The following is a 17,833-nucleotide window of genomic DNA, read 5'->3' on the forward strand; positions in this document are numbered from 1 at the left end:
ACACACACACACACACACACACACACACACACACACACACACACGATGGAGTATTACTCGGTTATCAACAAGAATGAAATCATGCCACCTGCAATAACGTGCATGGAACTAGAGGGTATTATCCTAAGTGAAGTAAGTCAGTCAGAGAAAAACAAATATCATATGATTTCACTCATATGGAATTTAAGAAACAAAACAGATGAACGTATGGGAAGGGAAGGAAAAATAAGATAAAAAGAGAGAGGGAGGCAAACCATAAGAGACTCTTAAATACAGAGAACAAACTGAGGGTTGCTGGAGGAGAAGTCGGGGGGGGGCTGGGCTAAATAGGTAAAGGGCATTAAGGAGGGCACTTGTTGGAATGAGCACTGGTGTTATATGTAGGGGATGAATCACTGGATTCTACTGAAATCGTTGCTACACTGTATGCTGACTAACTTGAATGTAAACAAAATTTAAAACTTTTTGAAAAAGGAAGGTAAGTGTTCCCTATTAATACTGTTATGGGTTTACAAAATTCTCTGTCGAAACAAAAAATATTTTTGTAAACAGGATAGTCATTTAGGGTCAGCTTTTGGCTATTCAACTGAAGCTATATATTAGCAACATGAAAATCATTTTAACTTTAAGAAAAGTTATCTCATATGATGGATATTGCCAATGGAAGAAAACAAGAACCAGGAACTGAGTGGAAGGGGCTCCAATCCCAGCTCATCTGATTATTAGCTATATGAACACCTTGGCTAAATTGTTTCTCCTTTTAAATGAGTTTTAAATATTTGAGATTAAAACCACTTTATCGAGATGACAAATTGCACACATTTAAAGTGTCCAGTCTGATGAGTGCGGACAGACGTGTATTTCCATGAACCCATCACTAATGGAGCAGTGAGCACACTTACCCCCCAGAAGCTTCCTCCCTGACAACTAATGGTATGAGGGTCTAGGAGCAGACCTGCACGTGGAATCCTCTGGTCAGTGTTCTCCATTCTGTCCCAGTGACTAAGAGAACTGGTTTCGTTACCGTAGCTCCATCCAAGGTTGTAATGTGTGCCGGGCCTGGCGCATAGGCTGCCCCGTGACTCAGCCAGGGGTGCTGTCCACGCTGCAGCCCCTAGAAGGTGCCCAGGAGCTGCTGAGCACGGCCCGGCCTGTGCGCTCAGAGGCGGTCCTGCTAGGGCTCTCCATCCCTCTTTGCTGGTTTTTCCAGATGAACCTTAGTGGTAGTCTGTCAGTTTCCAAAGGCAAACTGAGCAAAACCACGTGTGTGCGAATGCCTGTATGCCTTCCGAGAGAAAAGGTGTCATTAAAAATCAGTGGTAGGGGCGCCTGGGTGGCTCAGTCGGTTAAGCGGCCGACTTCGGCTCAGGTCACGATCTCAGTGGTCTGTGAGTTCGAGCCCGGTGTCGGGCTCTGTGCTGACAGCTCAGAGCTTGGAGCCTGTTTCAGATTCTGTGTCTCCCTCTCTCTGACCCTCCCCCGTTCATGCTCTGTCTCTCTCTCTGTCTCAAAAATAAATAAACGTTAAAAAAAAAATTTTTTTTTAAATCAGTGGTAAAAAATGGAATGTGTGATACGTGCCTAGTATTTAGACAAATTAATGTCAGGCCTCCGACTCCTTATACCAAAACAAATTTCAACCAGATCAAGTATTTGAATGTAAAAATATGAACTCTCAAAAGTACTCTAACAATCACTTTGGAGAACTGGTGGCCTTTGCAATATCATAGACCGTATTCCTTGTACTGTGCCTTTTATCCCCATGACTTACTCACCCTATAACTGGAGGCCTGTATCTCTCTTGCCTTCACCCATTTTCCCCAACTCCCCCTCCCCTCCGGCAACCATCAGACTGTTCTCTGCATTATGGGTCTGATTCTGCTTTTTTTCCTTTCTTTTGGTTCCCTTTATTGGGCCTTAGTACAAAGTTGAGCAAGTGGCATCTTGAGCTCCTTCTCCCCCGGCGACAGGAACCGGGAACAGCGTCGCTCCCCTCCTCTGGCTCGGCTGTTACTGCTCTCTATTCGTCCTCTGGGAAGACTCCCTAGCATGATATCATACAGAAATACTGTTTGAACTTACCTGGTCTTTCCACTTACCTTTGTTGAATCTCAGACCGCCCTTCTGGAATTGACTTCTGTCATGTTGAAATCCTTTCCAAGTTCATTTAGAACAGACTCTGGAAGCTCCCTCCGCGTTTGCTTTCTGGCAAATGTTTTTATCCTCCCCCCACCCCCCCCTTTTTTTTTTTTTAACATTTATTTATTTATTTTTGAGAAAGAACACAAGCCCGGAGGGGCAGAGGGGGAGAGACAGATCCCAAGCAGGCTCTACACTCAGTGTGGAGCCCGTCACAGGGCCTCATCCCATGACTGACTGTCAGATCACACCCTGAGCCGAAATCGAGAGTCGGATGGATGCTTAACTGCCTGAGCCACCCAGGCGCCCAAATTTCCTCTTGTTCTTAAATACCAGTTTAGCTGGATCTTCGGATCTAGATTGTTATCTTCTCTCAACGCTTTCTGAGGACCCTTGTGATTACATTGGGCTAACACAGATAATACAGGATAATCTCTTCATCTCAAGATTCTTTCATAAAAATTAATCAATTTAAAAAATTGTAGGGGCGCCTGGGTGGCTCAGTCGGTTGGGTGTCCGACTTTGGCTCAGGTCATGATCTCACAGTCTGTGAGTTCGAGCCCCGTGTTGGGCTCTGTGCTGACCGCTCAGAGCCTGGAGCCTGCTTAATAGATTCTGTGTCTCCCTCTCTCTCTGACCCTCCCCCATTCATGTTCTGTCTCTCTCTGTCTCAAAATAAAAAACGTTTAAAAAAAATTAAAAATAAATAATTGTAAAAAAACACCATAAAACTTAGCATCTTACACGTGTAAGTAGGGTTAACTAGATTCACATTGTTGTGCAGCAGATCTGTAGGACTTTCCACCTTGCAAAACTGAAACTGTATCCATTGAACAACTCCCCACTTCCCCTTCCTACCAGCCCCTAGCCCCCACCATCCTACTCTCTTTGAATTGGATTACTCATATGAGAGGAATCATAGAGCGTTTGTCCTTCTGTGACTGGCTTATTTCACCTGGAATAACACGTCTGAGGTTTATCATGTTGTGGCAGATGTCAGAATTTCCTTCCTTTTTAAGGCTGAATAATACTCCATCATATGGATGGACCGCCTTCGCCTGCCAATGGATGCTTGGATTGCTTCCGTCCTGAGACTCTTAAAAACATCCCTTTTACCATGTAATGAAACACAACTCACAGGATCCAGGCATTAGGATATGTACCTGTTGGGGGTCTATCATTCAGCTGACCACACTATCCAATCATGTTATTATCCCACAAATTATGGACCCATTCTTTTGGGGTTGGGTGTTCCAGTGTTTTCTGGCTGGTGCCACCACACGGTCTTACCTTGCGGTGAATGGGCATGTACATTTCTGGGGGCACATGCCTAGGGATGAGATGTCTGGGTTAGGAAATACTGCCAGACAGTTTTCCAAAGTGGTAGTATCTGTTTACACTTCATAGCAGGGAATGTCATGGTGGGCATGTCATGGTAGCTCATTCTGATTTTAATTTGCACGTTATCTTGTCATATATTTATTGGCTGTAAACATCCTTTTTATGAAGTGCCCATTCAAGTATTTTGCCCATTTTTCTTTCAGGCCATCTGCCTCTCTCATTGGCTCATGTATTCTAACATGGATCCTTTTTGATACATGTAAAGCAGACGTTAAGTCTTTTTGTGGCCTGCCTTTCCCTTTCTTCGTCGTGTCTTTGGATGAACATGTTTTTAAGGCTTTTTCCTTTATGAATTAGTGCCTTTTCTGTCCTGTTTAAGAAATATTTACCCACTAAAGGTCATGGAGATGTTCTTCTACAGTTTTGTTTACTTTTCTCATTTAGATTTATGACCCCCCTGGAATAGATTTTGTGTACTATGAGTTAGGGATTGGTGTTATCTCTTGTCATGGGTATCAATTTGGCCCTGTGCCATTGGTGAAGACCCTAGCTCCCTGCAACACTGATGTGTGTCCCTTATCCTCAGGCAATAACATGGTGTGAGGCCCTTTCTGGACTCTTCTCCTCCGATCTTTCTTCAGTGGGAGGGAATCCCAGGGCTGGTTGGGGAAGCTTCCCTAAAGGTGGTGGGAAGCTTGTTGCCTCAGAACGGGGCTGCCCAGGCCCAAAGTCGCGTGGGTCCTCTCAAGGGTCTTTGCCCAGAATGGAGCGGCCAGACTCAGCCTCTCCACTTTCTTATCTTGCAGGCATAAGAGTTCCCACAGCTTTGTTGCCATGGGAATCTGGGTCTCTGCCCCACCCCCATTGCTCCCAGGCCTGGGGCAAAATCTGTCAGTCAAGGGTCTCCAGAGAAGCAGAACCAACAGGATGTGTCTAGAGAGAGAGAGCTGTATTTTGAGGAATTGGCTCATGTGATTACTGAGGCCTGGCTAGCCCAAAAGGACTGCTGCCTGCTGCCCACCCCAGTCCTGCCACGCCTGCAGGAGCCCCCCCCCCCAGGCCGCCAGGCCCCTCTGCTTTGACTGGGAATGTGAGCGGTTTCTGGGACTGTCTGTAAGGAGGCCGACAGAGCCTGGGGCTGCCTCATTTCTAGGGCCTGGCTGCTGTGAAAGAACTCATGTTTACCTCTCACACTGACAAAAACGCACCTGTTTCATAGTATCCAGAAATGGTGAATGTGTTCGTTTCTTGGGGTGGCTGTAAGAAGAACCACAGGCCTGGGGGCTTAAAACAATAGAAATGTACTTTCTCTCACTCTGGAGACCAGAATTCTGAAATCCAGGTGGCCACGCGGCCGGGCTCCCTCCAGAGGTTCCAGGGGAGGGTCCATCCAGCAGCGGCGCTAGGCAGTCCTGGCCTGGCCGCGTGGCTCTCTTCTCTGCCTCATCTCCACGTGGCCTCTCCTCTGCTGTCTCAAACCTCCTCCGCCTCTCTTTGTGAAAACACTTGTCCTTGAATTTAGTGCCTACCTGGATAATTCAGGATGATCTCAAGATTCTTATTATACCTGCAAAGATCCTTTTTTTTTTTTTTTTTTAAGACCCTTTTCTAAATAAGGTCACATTCAGAGGTCTTGGGGATTAGAATGTGGACACACCTTTTGGAGGCCACCATGCAGCACAGGTGGACGTGAAGAAGCCGGTAGGAGGGGTGCAAAGTGGAGCAGCCTCTCGGGAGCCCAATTGGACACGTGCGACAACATTGTATCTTATTTTTAATTTTTCTAATGTTTATTTTTGAGACACACACACACACACACACACACGCACACACACACACACACACACACACACACACACACAGCATGAGTGGGGGAAGGGCAGAGAGAGGGGGAGACACAGGATCCGAAGCAGGCTCCAGGCTCCGAGCTGTCAGCACAGAGCCTGGCGTGGGGCTTGAACTCATGGACCGTGAGATCACGACCTGAGCTGAAGTCGGACGCTTAACGGACTGAGCCACCCAGGCGCCCCGTACATGTTAAAGCACATACATCCTCCAACCTAGAAGCTTCACACCTCAGAACACGCCCCCCCCCCCACCCCCACCCCGGAGCCCTGCACAAAGACACCTGTGCTGAAAGGGCTTCTTGCTGATAGAGAGCTGCATCTGTCTCAACAAACGGGAGGCTCTAAGGCTTTGTTCTCAGGAGTGGCCTGAGAATCTGCATGCAGTATGTGAATGACAGAGCCTCTCCCGCCTCTCCTTCAGACATGGTGGAGATGATGCTGATGCAGAACGCACAGATGCACCAGATCATGATGCAAAACCTGATGCTCAAAGCCCTGCCCTCTGGGGGATCACAGGCCGCCCCTCTGCATTCCACCCCACAGGTAGGCTCGGCTGGGGACGGGCACCAGGGCAAAGGAGACAGGCCAGATCAAAGCCAGAGGACCTGGGTGGCTTTTCTTCTGGAAGTCTGTGTATCTGTGCAACTCTGAGAAGCACATTTCTGACTCCTGGGTCCATGACCCGCTTGTGAATACCCCCTGCTCCCAGTCCCACCCAGATGCGGGATGAGTTCTGCATTCTGGGGCCCAGAAAGCTGTCTCGTAGAGACGGGTGAGCTCTGCTGGAGCCTGGGCTTCTCCCCTCCCTTCCCTTCTTTCTTCCTATCTTCCCCTTGCCCTCCCCTCCTTCTCTTCCTCCATCCCCCTCCTCTACCCCTCCACCCCAACTCCCTCTACCCTTCTTCTCTTTGATGCCAATCCTGGGCTCTGACCGCCCCCCCTCCCCTTAGTTAGAAAGCAGGCAAGGGGAAAAAGGTGGACCCAGGGAGCAGCCTTTGTCCCTGTAGAAACGGGCCAGTGTGTGTACTGTGCTGAGTACCCACAGCGGGTTACCCCTGTCCTCCTGTGAGCCCAGAGGCAGAAGCCGCCCTCCGTGCATCACCACCACCACTATGCACCCCCAGCCCAGCTGCAGGCCTCCCCGGCGGGTTACTCCATGTGGCCCCCAGTGGTCTCAGCCACCATCCCCCCACCTGCTTCCGGCTTCCTGCACCACATGGCCAGCCCCTCCTTGGCAGCCCTTAGTGGGTAAGTCAAGGCCAGCTTCTTGGGTCTGTGGAGCGGGAGTACCCTAGGGCCTGGGTGGTACCTCCCCACCCCTGCTGACAAGCCAGGGGACCCCCGTCTTTGTCAGGTCCGTAGGCTGTAGCAGGGAATTTGGAAAGGCCCTGCTGTCTTCCAGAGGGAGGCAGGTGGGTCTTTGGCAGGATCAGCCCGTGGTGGTCGAGGGTTGAAAATGGACCCCATGCCCACCTCCAGGGAAGCTGCTTGTGGCCTGGGTCATTTGTTCAGCCCAGCAGGAGTGGTGCTGGGAGTATGAGCAGGGCTGTGGGGACCCCCACCTGAGCTCTGGCAGCACGACTCACCTGTAGCATGGTGTCTGTGAGCCAGGCCAGGGCAGTAACTGCACCCCGATATCTTGGCTTTCCTAGGGCGGCATCTGACGGCATCCTGCCCACACAGGCTCCGGGCCTGTGAAACTCCACGTGGGGGCTCGGTAAGCAGCAGGGTCCCAGTTCCCCAGCAGGTGTGGTCGGGGAGGCCCGGCAGAGGCCTGAAGCCTCGGCCCTGGATGCTGGACTGCCAGGCACGAGGAAATACAGGGATTTCACCAGGAGGGATGGCCCAGTTAGCCATATAAACCGTTAAACCTTCCTGTGGAAGAAATACCAGAAACAAGTCAAATCTGATGACGCCCGGGAGGTCTGCCTGCCACGAGCGGCCGAGGTGAGGGCTCCTGCCAGTCTCAAGAAGTGAAGCAGCAGTCGGGGATCTCTCGTGGGAGAGTATCTTTCCATGTGGGTCTGCGTGGCTCCTTCTACAAGTCAAACACCAAGTCGAATGTGGTTCCTTTCGAAGATGGCTGAGGAAAGGGAGCTTCCTCTGCATTTGTTCCTTTTGGTTCTGTCAGGGCTTCCGGTGGGAACGTCACCTTTAGTCTTTCTTCATTTTCTGTGACTTTTTTTTCTTGGTGGAATGATGTTCCCTTGACATGTTAATATAATTTTCACATGAGTGTCACATTTAAATGTTACAGCTGTTTTCATCTACCCCTTTTGGGAAAACCTATTTTCCCCAAGTTCTGCACCAGCGAGAGCCCTGCCTCCCTGGACCCTGCAGGCTCGTGGGATGTTGGCCCGGGGAAGGGGATGACCACGTGGCGGCCAGGATGCCTCCAGGGCGGGAGGGCGGCAGGGGCCCCCACCACGTGCCTGGCACACGCATCTCTTGTGAAAGGCAATTAAAGGTCTGACTCCATTGCTGATTTTCACGTTGACTTTTTTTTATTAAATTTTTTAATGTTTATTTATTTAAAAAAAATTTTTTTTTCAACGTTTTTATTTATTTTTGGGACAGAGAGAGACAGAGCATGAACGGGGGAGGGGCAGAGAGAGAGGGAGACACAGAATCGGAAACAGGCTCCAGGCTCTGAGCCATCTGCCCAGAGCCCGACGCGGGGCTCGAACTCACGGACCGCGAGATCGTGACCTGGCTGAAGTCGGATCGTGACCTGGCTGAAGTCGGACACTTAACCGACTGCGCCACCCAGGCGCCCCCTTTAACGTTTATTTTTAAGAGACAGAGAGAGCATGAGTGGGGGAGAGGCAGACAGAGAGGGAGACACAGAAACCGAAGCAGGCTCAGGCTCCGAGCTGTCAGCACAGAGCCTGACATGGGGCTTGAACACACGAACCGTGAGATCAGGACCTGAGCTGAAGTTGGCCGCTTAACCGACTGAGCCACCCAGGCGTCCCAGTGTTGATGTTTTCTAACATGGCTTTTCTCAACACAATTGGGTTTTATTTCTCAACACAATTATTAATTAAATACAGGGAGGAAGTTTAACAGAAGTTGGATGTCTTTGGATGGCCTGATAAATTGGAAAAACTCAGTTTTGTCTGTGTCTTGAGTGAGGAAAACCCAGTCCTTCCTCGTGAATGTCCTTTACTCACACATAGAACGGGCACTTCTGTCACTTCTAGTTACCAGTCCTCTCCGGCGTCACCAGGGTGTCCTGTCATCCAACTCGGTTCTGACACTGTCCACCTGCGTGAGGATGAAGTCCCGCGAGACTGCCCCCCCCCCCCCCACCAGCTGCAAGTGCAGTTGTCTCTGCTCCTGACCTGCTGGGTCAGGGAGCAGAGGTTCCCATGACCCCCTCTTCAGGTTTGATTACTTTGTTAGAGCTGTTCACAGAACTCGGGAAACACATTTGCCAGTTGAAGGATGTGATGAGGGGTGGGGCAGGTCTGGGAGGGTCCCCTGCACAGGAGCCTCCACCACGTGGAGTTGGGGTGCGTCACCCTTTCAGTGTGGATGTGTTTACTCACTTGGAGGCTCTTGGGACCCTGCGCTACTGGGATTTATGGGGACTTCCTCTCGTAGGCATGCCTGCGAGATAGACTAACTGCATTTCCAGCCCTTCTCCCTCTCTGGAGAATGGGATGGGAGGAAGGGGCTAACAGTTAACAAGCTTCCAATCATGGCAGGTCTTTTTGGGGGCCCGGCCCCCCCCCCCAGAAGCCCCTAAGAGTTGCCTCAGAACAAAAGACATGCCTGTCACCCAAGAAATTACAAGGGTTTCAGGAGCCTTCGGTCCACAGGGATAAAGGAAACATCTTCCTGCATCGAGGAGCGTCCAGGTGCCGTGACAGGACAGAGCAAGGCACCACTGGGCATCAAGTGGGGTCACAGTCGATGTGGGGCACAGGGGTGAAGGCAGCCCTCACGGGAGGGGGGGGTCCCCTTGGTTCTGCGCAGGCCGACCTGGGGATGCTAAAGAGGTCAGAGCGGGCCCTGGAAGAGAGCCGTGAACATGGAAGCAGTCACAACTTCTGACACTGCTACAAACCTGCCTGGGAGGGGGGTCTGAGCTCCAAGTGCCTGGAGCCCGGGGTGGAGGCTGGCTGTGCAGAACTTGACTGTGTGCTGTAAGAGCTACAGGTTTGGTCTTCACCCCCACTTCTGTCCAGAGCCCCAAACCCCACAGTCCCCTGATCTGTGGTAGAGGCGGACAGAGGCGTGTATACCCTGCTCCAAAGTGGGGGCAGTGCTGTGGGACTGAACCCTTAACCTGTGGGGTCTGAACAGACTCCTAGCACTTCATGTCAGAAGACGTATGAGTGAAGAAACTCACTCTCATGAAGAAACACTTCTCATGGCCGTGCCCTCCTGCCCCTTGGTGTGGGGTGCTGAGAAGTCGAAGACCTGTGAAAGGAGATACCATGTAGGCCTGGCCTGGAGCCCGAATGTCCCAGCTGCTCTGCAGACTTACTGTGCCTCTAATCGAGACTCCAGTGTTTCCTGGCACTCAGGAGCTGAATCTGGAGACCACAAGGGAGAGTAAAGGGCTGAAGAACCCAAGGGACCCCTGGAGCAGGAAGAAGGGCCTGTCCCGGCAGAGGCTGGGTTTGCAGAAGCTCTGGAATCAGGGCACTGTGGCCAGCTCAGGGGCGGGCAGAAGTGTCCAGGGGAATGAGACAGCCGAGACAGAGCTCCATGGCTGGATGGGACAGCCTTTTCTCAGATTTAGATCAGAAGGACACTGGCTTACATTCCCTATTGTTTTCAATGATACATAAAAACCCCTCTGAATCAATAAAAAAGAAAAACCAATACTTCACAGTGGAGGGGACGCCAATGAAAAGCCAGTCACTGCTGACAGGACAGATGCAGGCCAGCCTCAGTGCACACGTGACGGGGGTGGGGAGTCTGGGTGCATGGAGGCTGGGGTCTGGAAGCCAAGGTCATTGCTATGGGCTGCAGGGGGGACGAGTGACCAGGCCCCTGGGAAGCACTAGGCATTGCCTGATAAAGCTGGATCCCTCACCCCCAGCCCCCAGCAGTTCTGTTCTGAGGCCCAATCCCTGGCAGATCTCCCGAGCCCCACGTGACCAGAGATGCATGGGGGTTGGCTGTAACGGAAGACGGGGGAGCATCCGAAATGCCTGCTGACAGGACAGGCAGGTCTCAGGACCCCTTCCTTCTCTTAAAAAGAACCGTAACGCCAAGAGCTTTGTGGGGTCATCTTTGGTCTTTGCTGTTCGACTTTCCACTGAGAGCCAGCTTCCCTGGCTACAGGCAGGCTGCGCAGAGCCCATGAGCACTCAAGAACACCATGAGCCCACCTCTGTGTCCCTGAGCGCCTGGGGAAAGTCCAAGTGGAGACATGACAGATCCAGTGGGAAATGCATTTTCACCTTTTGAGATGGATTCATGGGAGAAACCAAATTCTCAGAATTGTAGTATCCCTGGTTTTGGGGCCAGAGTCCCCGAGAGGCTGTTTTATTGCCATGGCCTCTGCAGAGGTCACGGTGCCGCTGCCAACACCGGTACCTGGGAGGTCCGAGTGATGGAGGTCCGGGCTGGCTCAGCCAGCAGCCCATGGTCTGCTCCCATGATGCCCTGGGCCCATGAGCAGCTCTGGGTGAAGGTCTGTGCTGCCTCCTGGGCTTAATATTCAGAGGACAAGGCAAGAAACACAGGAAAGAGGATGGGATGTGGCAGTTGGAGCTCAGGGCTCCCCTGGAGCCAGGAGACACTTAACTTCACTCAGCGGGTGAACAGGGCCAACAGGGCTCGAGAGCTCCTGTCTTGTCAGGAAAGAGGCCTTAGGTAGAGTCCACAGGCAATGCTCCGAGCCGGGGCTGCAACCACCTCACGAGATGTGACGGGTGGGAGATGGCTGCTGTGGGTCACGTGACTGAGGTGGTCCCGGGCCTTGCGGCCACCCTAAGGGTCAGCCTTGTGTCTCCCCTCATGAAGGTACCAGGTCACAGCACTCTCGAGGGGTAAGTGGGGACCGAATCCAACAGGGTTCCCGTAGGAAGGAGGGTGAGGGGCACGCCCGCCCCTGGTTGATTTTCCTGCGCAGGCTGCACAGGCAGGAGAGAAGAATGCCTCTCGCCTAAGGCAGAACCCCAGGCGGATGAAGTTCCTGTGCTCCACCTCTCCATTCTAAGAGTTTAGAACTATCTTATCTGCAATACTGAAAATAACATGTCTGCTGGCTTCCAAATGAAGACATGAATGGACATTACTTTTTATACTTAGTCACTTCTGCAGCCCCACGGGGCAGTAGCAACCAGCAGAGCCCTCAGTTTGGTGGCGTGCCTGGTCCTCAGGGCCCGAAGGTGAGGGTCCATCTGCCCTCCACATGGTGTCCCTGTGTGCTGGAGAGTCCCTCAGGTGCCACTCACATCTTGGGCCTCCAGCAGTCAGAAGAGGCCCCTGCTTAGGGGCTGGAGACTGGTCCCGGTGCGCCGGCTCAGCTCCTCGAGAACCTGCTTTTCCTTCTGGTACATCTGAAAGAAGGGAATGGAAAGTGACTGTGGACTGCCTCATGGCCTGGCCCCAGGGGTGCCCTCTGGGGGAAGCCCATCCCCATGGCTGTGGCATGAGGAGCCTCTGCTGTGTGGACTCTCCCAGATTCAAAGTGCAGGACCTGGTTCCGCTCACCTTCACCCAGCGCTGCACAGGGAGTATGGACATGCTGCCTGTGGGGTGATGGGTGGGGACAGCAGGAGGGACTGGGGGCCAGGGGCTGAAGTAGTAGCCCTGGGTAAAAGAAGATGAGTCCCTATTTGGAATTGCAGAACAGGCCAGACAAGTCAGTGGGGCCCAGGAAATGTGGGAGGGGGACACATGAGGACAGCCCCTCCTGGGGGAAAGGGTGGTCAGTGCTTGCAGGGGTGGGGGGGGTGGTGGTGGGGGGTGGGTGGGTGGGTGAGGAAGTCCCAGGAGGGCTGGGGTCCCTGCCGGCGGTGACAACATGGACTTTCCAAGGTGCTGCCAGAGGGGGGCCAAGGGGCCTCATCAGGGTCAGTCTATGACTTGGAGGGGTGTGGCCACAGGCGACCCAGCCTGAGATAGACTGGATGTGAGGACAACTGTATCAAGGACTCTTGTTAATTGAAAACGTTTTTTGATGCCTTCCAGAGAACCCAATTATTTGACTACAAATATAATGTGAGCTTATTAAAAACAACATGTACATATACCAGCACACAACCTTATACATGGGGTAGATACACTGGCACTTCTGAAGGATAGGAATGGCTAAGTAACTTCACCCGATAGGTCCCTATCAGACGCCTGCATGATTTGAGTTCCCAACTGATCAATAACATCACAATTTCTCTTGTAAAGATTTTTTAACTTCAAACCATTAGAGTTTTATAGAACTTACAGAATTTGGTCTCTCTATTCAGTCGTTCCTTTCAACAGTGAATAAGTAATACAGTTAGTAGCATTGGGGGAGCCCGATATTTTGAACACTGCTAGTCTTTTTTTGTGAAATAAGCCTTTATAAAATTCCTTAATTTACTGCCTTTGTGTTTTGTTTTGTTTTGTTTTCCAAATCTGGTCTTCATACTTGACTGCAGGAGATAGCTAGGCAGCCCCGGTTCTTGGGGTGCCCTCTTGTGCATATGGTGGAGGACTGGAGGACAGCTCCTACCTTCTGCCATTCAGCCTCTGTGCTGTGTGTGAAGCCCAGCAGGTGACAGAGCCCATGGGTGGCGGTCACCTGTCAGAAAAATTAAAAAGCTGTTTCACGGACTGATCACGAGCAGGCCATGTGCCAGAGGAGGAGGAGCAGGGAAGGAAGGGAGAACTCAGCCCATGCGTGGTGGGAGGTTAGGAACCCAGGGGTGGAGGGTACCTGGGGCTGTGAGGGGTGCCTACGTGCAGTGGAGTGCCGGCCAGGAGGAGAGTGGCCGGCCTAGCCCTGTCGTGGGGGGATGAGGGTGGTGGGAGCGGCGGGCCGGCCCTCCCCTGCAGGCACTGGATCTCTGGGGTGTGGCAGGGGGTGCCGGAAGTGGATGCCCACGGCAGCCTGTGGGGTGCATGGCTGCCGGCCGCAGAGACCCTGGAGCCGAACCCCATGCTGAGCAGTCCTGTCTGTGCCAGGGCTCCTGCTCCCAGAAAGTCCACCCCCACCCCAGAAAGCAGGCCCCCAACACCTGTCACAATGGCTCTTGCTGGGAAGCTCTGCTTCAAGTCACACAGAAGCTCCAGGATCCCCTAGAGATAATTCAGGGGCTGTCTGGTCAAAGAAAAACACCTCAATCGAATCCATGAGGAAGTTAAAATACGATCGCTCTGCAGAACCACCCCTCCTTTCTTTTGCATCCAGCTGAGGAGAGTGGGATCTGGAAGTCCTAGAGGCTACAGTCCCATCTACTTTGACGGTTCTGTAAGGAGCTTATTCAGTAGGTCTGAGTTAGCTACACAGCCTGCTGAGCTCCAGAGGTAAAAGGGAAAAACAAGGCTGTTTCCGGGAGCTTCCGACATGTTTCCTGTCCTCTCCTCTCACCCAACACTGCTCGGCTTAGGCTCTTCCCTCTCTCTGCCAGATGACGAGAGAGGGTACAGCCCCTACTCGTAGGTCTCCCTCCCCCAATAATCCTTGTCCCACACGGGAGGCAGTGCGGGTGCCAGCGTCCCACCCATGACCTCTTCCCAGGCCCGGGCAAAGGACACGGCTGTGGCATCAGGGGCCAGCACTCATTCCCACTTACGGTAAGGACGTCATAGTAATCCTCATTCCCTTTGCATTGCTGGAAGATATACTCCACTCCTAGGAAAATGTCACCCAAATTGTAGTCATCTGGAAAATCAGGCTGGGGAAGTTCACCTGCTTTTACATTCTATAAATGAGGAAAGACAGATTCGGAGAGCACGACCTCAGGAACACTAACCCGACAACAGGCCTACACATTTCATTCTGGAAGACCCCTACTCATCAGTCCCAAGGCAGGTGAGGAGCGGGGGAACCACAGTAGAGCCACTGTTTACGAGTGACTTCAGATGTTTCTGATGTGGAGAACAAAGGCTAAAAAAAAATTTCCTTACAACTTACAGCCCATTGACAGTCCCTTGAAACAGGCAGAGTGACTTTCCTCTATGAGCTCAGCTGCCTCCATGATGACACTTTGCTAGGGGCAAAAGGCAACCTTAGCCTGACCCCCCAGGATCCTGTAAGCCTTCTTTAAACATATAGAAACTCCTTTAGAGGGGGGCCCGGATGCCTCAGTTTGTTAAGCGTCTGACTTAGCTCAGATCATGATCTCGCGGCTCGTGAGTTTGAGCCCTGCCTCGGGCTCTGTGCTGACAGCCCAGAGCCTGGAGCCTGCTTTGGATTCTGTGTCTTCCTCTTTCTCTGCCCTTCTCCCGCTTGTACTCTGTCTCTCAAAAATAAATAAACGTTAAAAAAAGAAAAAAAGGAAATTCCTTTGGAAACTTCCTTCATCTCTAGTCCCCAAGATATAGGTTAGCCATCATCCTCCAAGCATATGGTCCCCTGATATATATCTGAAGGGTCTCGTAAGTAAGGTTTTACAAGACAGAAGTAAATTAACTTCTTCTTACAATAGCTAACCCCCTCAGGGCTCTGGAAACCTTGCTTCCAAAGTTCCTTGGAGGGTTCCCCTGTCCCTGACCCTCTCCTGACTTGAAAGTGTAAAATCAGCGACTCCTCACAACCCAGTGCAGCTCTTCTTGCCCACAGGTCCCGTCCCTGTGCTTTAATAAAACTACCTTTTTTGCACCAAAGATGCCTCAAGAATTCTTTCTTGGCCGTCAGCTCAGAACCCCAACATTCCCACACCTTTTCCACCTTGTTGAAGGAGTTACTTTCCTTCTTTCATCCTTTCCAGTGCACAATCACACAAATCCACATCAGTCCAATTTTGTATTTCTGTTCTGTTTGTTATTTTGTCCTAAACAATCTTCCACATCTTCCTACATAAAACCAAAAAACCCCCAGTCTATTAATCTGAGGCCGGTTCACACTAAGCTAGTCACGTGTGGATGGGTATTTAGGGTGTTTCCTCCCCATCAGGAAGAAAAATCAACTGAACATTTAAAATTTTTATAACATTTTGTCTTCTTCTTTTTCTTGCTTTACCCTCCTTAAATGTGACACTAGTGGATTAAAGAGTACACATATGTTTCAAATGCTCTTGGAGTATATTGCCAAATTGCTTTCCAAAAAGGTCTGGATGCTGCTACTAATAATGGCTTTGAATGAGTCATTTCATGATGCAGCTCATAACCTAATCGCTATCTTTTATTGTTGAAAATATTTTTTCAGGGGCACCTGGGTGGCTCAGTTGGTTAAGCATCCAACTTTGGCTCAGGTCATGATCTCACGGTTCGTGGGTTTGAGCCCCTCATCTGGCTCGGTGCTGACAGCTCGGGGCCTGGAGCCTCTTTGAATTCTGTGTCTCCCTCTCTCTCTGCCCCTCCCATACTCGTATTCTCTCTCTCAAAAATAAACACTTAAAAAAAGAAGAAAATATTTCTTCAGTGTTATTTTACATTTTCAGTGAAAATTTCAGTGTTATTAAAATTTTTCAACCCTACCATACTTGTTACTGAATCACACAGTTGCAGAAGCACTCACTCCCCTTCAAACTCACTGACGGTCTTCTGAAGGATGGCACCAATCACTTTTTCTCCCCGGGTGATGGGTATTGGTCAATAGGGGCTGGTCATGCTGCACTCTACTCATGTGTACACTTTTTTTTTTTTTAAATGGTTATGATTTTGAGAGAGAGTGCAAGCAGGGGAGGGGCAGAGAGAGAGGGAGACAGAGAGAGAGGAGAATCCCAAGCAGACTCATGCTGTCAGCACAGTGCCCAAAGAGGGACCCTAACTCACAGACCCATGAGATCATGACTTGAGCCAAAACAAAGAGCCAGACACTTAACTGACTGAGCTGCCCAGGCTCCCCTCATGTGTATATTTTAAAGTTCTCTCTCTTTTTTTTTTTTTTTTCAAGTTTATTTATTTATTTACTTAGAGATAGAGTGAGAGCAGGGGAGGGGCAGAGAGAGAGAGAGAGAGAGAGAGAGAGAATCCCAAGCAGTCTCCACATGGCGAGATCTTGACCTGAGCCAAAATCAAGAGTTGGACTCTTAACGGACTAAGCCACCCAGGTGCCCCTATTTTAAAGTTTCCAAAACAAAACTTAAAAATCAGAGTATTTACACCAGAAGGTGGGCCAGACAAGACAATACTTTTTACCTCATGAAATGGAAAGGAAAGCACATCTGTTGGCAGATTTTTCTCTCTGTAGATTTTATTAATGTGCTGAATACTCTTGTTGTCAACACAGATGATCGCCAGGTCAAATTTCTGCACCCCTAATATACTCCTCACAATCTCCAACTTCTTGCGAAGAGGCGCTCTCCTGATGGGGACAGCTCGTTGCAGGTTTCTAAGCACCAAACTCATTTTCAGAACAACATGCCCTTTAAAAATGTTTAAAAAGGAGTCTGTGGTCAAAGTTTAAAAGAACACAAATCAGTAATTGAAAGTGGCAATAAATTCTATAAAATTCTATAAAAACACATACAGACCTCACATCATTTTATTTTGTGAAACTCACTGAAAAATTTAAGGGGATTCACATTTTACCATAAGAAAGATACAAAAATGAAGGAATATAATAGGAAGTCCTAGAGTCAGGCCTGCCAGAATGGAACAAAAGGTAGGAAATTAGGACCTGTAGTCAGGAAGGGGCCATTAATAACGAAACCGGGTTGGGGCGCGGGCGAGGAGGTGGAGGAAGAATACGGTGAGTTGTGAGGTGGCGTGGGGTTGTACAGGATGGGGGGAGAGGGAGGTGTAGGGTGCTATAGGGTGAGGGGGAGTGGGGAGGTGTGGGGTGAGGGGAGGGGAGGTGTGGGATCATATGGGGGGGAGCGTGGGAGGGTGCTATGGCGAGGTGTGTGTGAGCGGAGGCGGGGAGGGGTAGGGCCGAAGGGCGTGAGTCCTAGGGGGACGGCAGGGGTGGGGGAGTGGGTCGGGGGCTTCCCAAGGGACCACTCAGCGTGGCACCGAGGCTCCGAACGCAGGCTACGGGCAGCACGCGGGGTGCGAACGACGCCCCACTTTAGAGAGAGAGCCACCGGCTCACGTACCAGGTTCGAAGCCAAGGGGGCCCCGTTGACATCCCGTGCGCCGGAAGCCCTCAGGCCTTCCGGCTGGAGGGCGGAACCAGAGTGTGGCGGAGTCAGTGTGGGGCCGAGCCGCGCGGAAGGGCCGGAAGCTGGTCCGTTGCGTTTTCTTTCCGCAGCGCGCAGCGAAGGCCTGGCTCCGGCGGCTGCGATCCGTGTCTGCGCCTCCAGCCGGGCGCCGAGGGGCCCCGGGGCGGCGGCAGGCGGCGGGTCTCCGAGTCCCTGAGCCGGATGGTGAGCGCGGCGCGGGGCCCGACCTGGGTGGAGGCCGCTTCCTTCCCCTGCGCCATCTCCCCGCCCCGCCACCGCGCCCCTGTAGTC

At 51.4% G+C, this 17,833-nt stretch overlaps 3 protein-coding genes across 6 annotated transcripts in view; 2 read left to right on the forward strand and 1 right to left on the reverse strand.

The window, feature by feature from the left end:
- The window catches only part of CUNH21orf58 (chromosome unknown C21orf58 homolog), a 17,072-nt gene extending 10,153 nt beyond the window's left edge, over positions 1–6,919 (forward strand). Inside the window, exons 7-9 of the mRNA XM_040484962.1 lie at positions 5,749–5,868; positions 6,395–6,571; positions 6,807–6,919. Coding sequence (XP_040340896.1) covers positions 5,749–5,868; positions 6,395–6,571; positions 6,807–6,919 — 410 coding nt within the window. The remainder of the gene's footprint in view (positions 1–5,748; positions 5,869–6,394; positions 6,572–6,806) is intronic.
- Positions 6,920–9,735: 2,816 nt separating this feature from the next.
- YBEY (ybeY metalloendoribonuclease) lies at positions 9,736–17,639 on the reverse strand. 4 transcript variants are annotated; one of them, XM_040483693.1, is made up of 6 exons: positions 17,477–17,639; positions 16,578–16,828; positions 14,069–14,197; positions 13,006–13,074; positions 11,747–11,851; positions 9,736–9,755 (listed from the first exon to the last, which is right to left on the reverse strand). In XM_040483693.1, exons 2-5 carry the CDS (start codon positions 16,785–16,787, stop codon positions 11,765–11,767), a joined length of 495 nt encoding a protein of 164 aa, XP_040339627.1. In that variant the 5' UTR covers positions 16,788–16,828; positions 17,477–17,639; the 3' UTR covers positions 9,736–9,755; positions 11,747–11,764. The 4 variants fall into 4 exon arrangements, with proteins under 4 accessions (XP_040339627.1, XP_040339626.1, XP_040339629.1 ...); XM_040483695.1 differs by lacking the exon at positions 9,736–9,755 and adding an exon at positions 13,511–13,571; XM_040483692.1 differs by lacking the exon at positions 9,736–9,755 and having other exon boundaries at positions 10,563–11,851.
- MCM3AP (minichromosome maintenance complex component 3 associated protein) overlaps positions 17,633–17,833 on the forward strand; it is a 57,074-nt gene continuing 56,873 nt past the window's right edge. The window contains exon 1 of the mRNA XM_040483687.1: positions 17,633–17,746. The gene's annotated coding sequence lies outside the window, so the exon portion shown is untranslated. The remainder of the gene's footprint in view (positions 17,747–17,833) is intronic.

This window comes from Herpailurus yagouaroundi, unplaced genomic scaffold (genome assembly GCF_014898765.1).
Source record: "Herpailurus yagouaroundi ecotype Mexico unplaced genomic scaffold, PumYag 162, whole genome shotgun sequence".
Lineage (NCBI taxonomy): Eukaryota > Metazoa > Chordata > Mammalia > Carnivora > Felidae > Herpailurus > Herpailurus yagouaroundi.

Excerpts from the sequence above, each read along its gene's own strand:
- YBEY (XM_040483693.1), bottom strand. The coding sequence starts at position 16,787 with ATGAGTTTGGTGCTTAGAAACCTGCAACGAGCTGTCCCCATCAGGAGA. Across the intron at positions 14,198-16,577 it reads TTTCCTTTCCATTTCATGAG|AATGTAAAAGCAGGTGAACT; the intron begins GTAAAAAGTATT and ends CCTCATTTATAG. Across the intron at positions 13,075-14,068 it reads ATTACTATGACGTCCTTACC|GTGACCGCCACCCATGGGCT; the intron begins GTAAGTGGGAAT and ends TTTTTCTGACAG.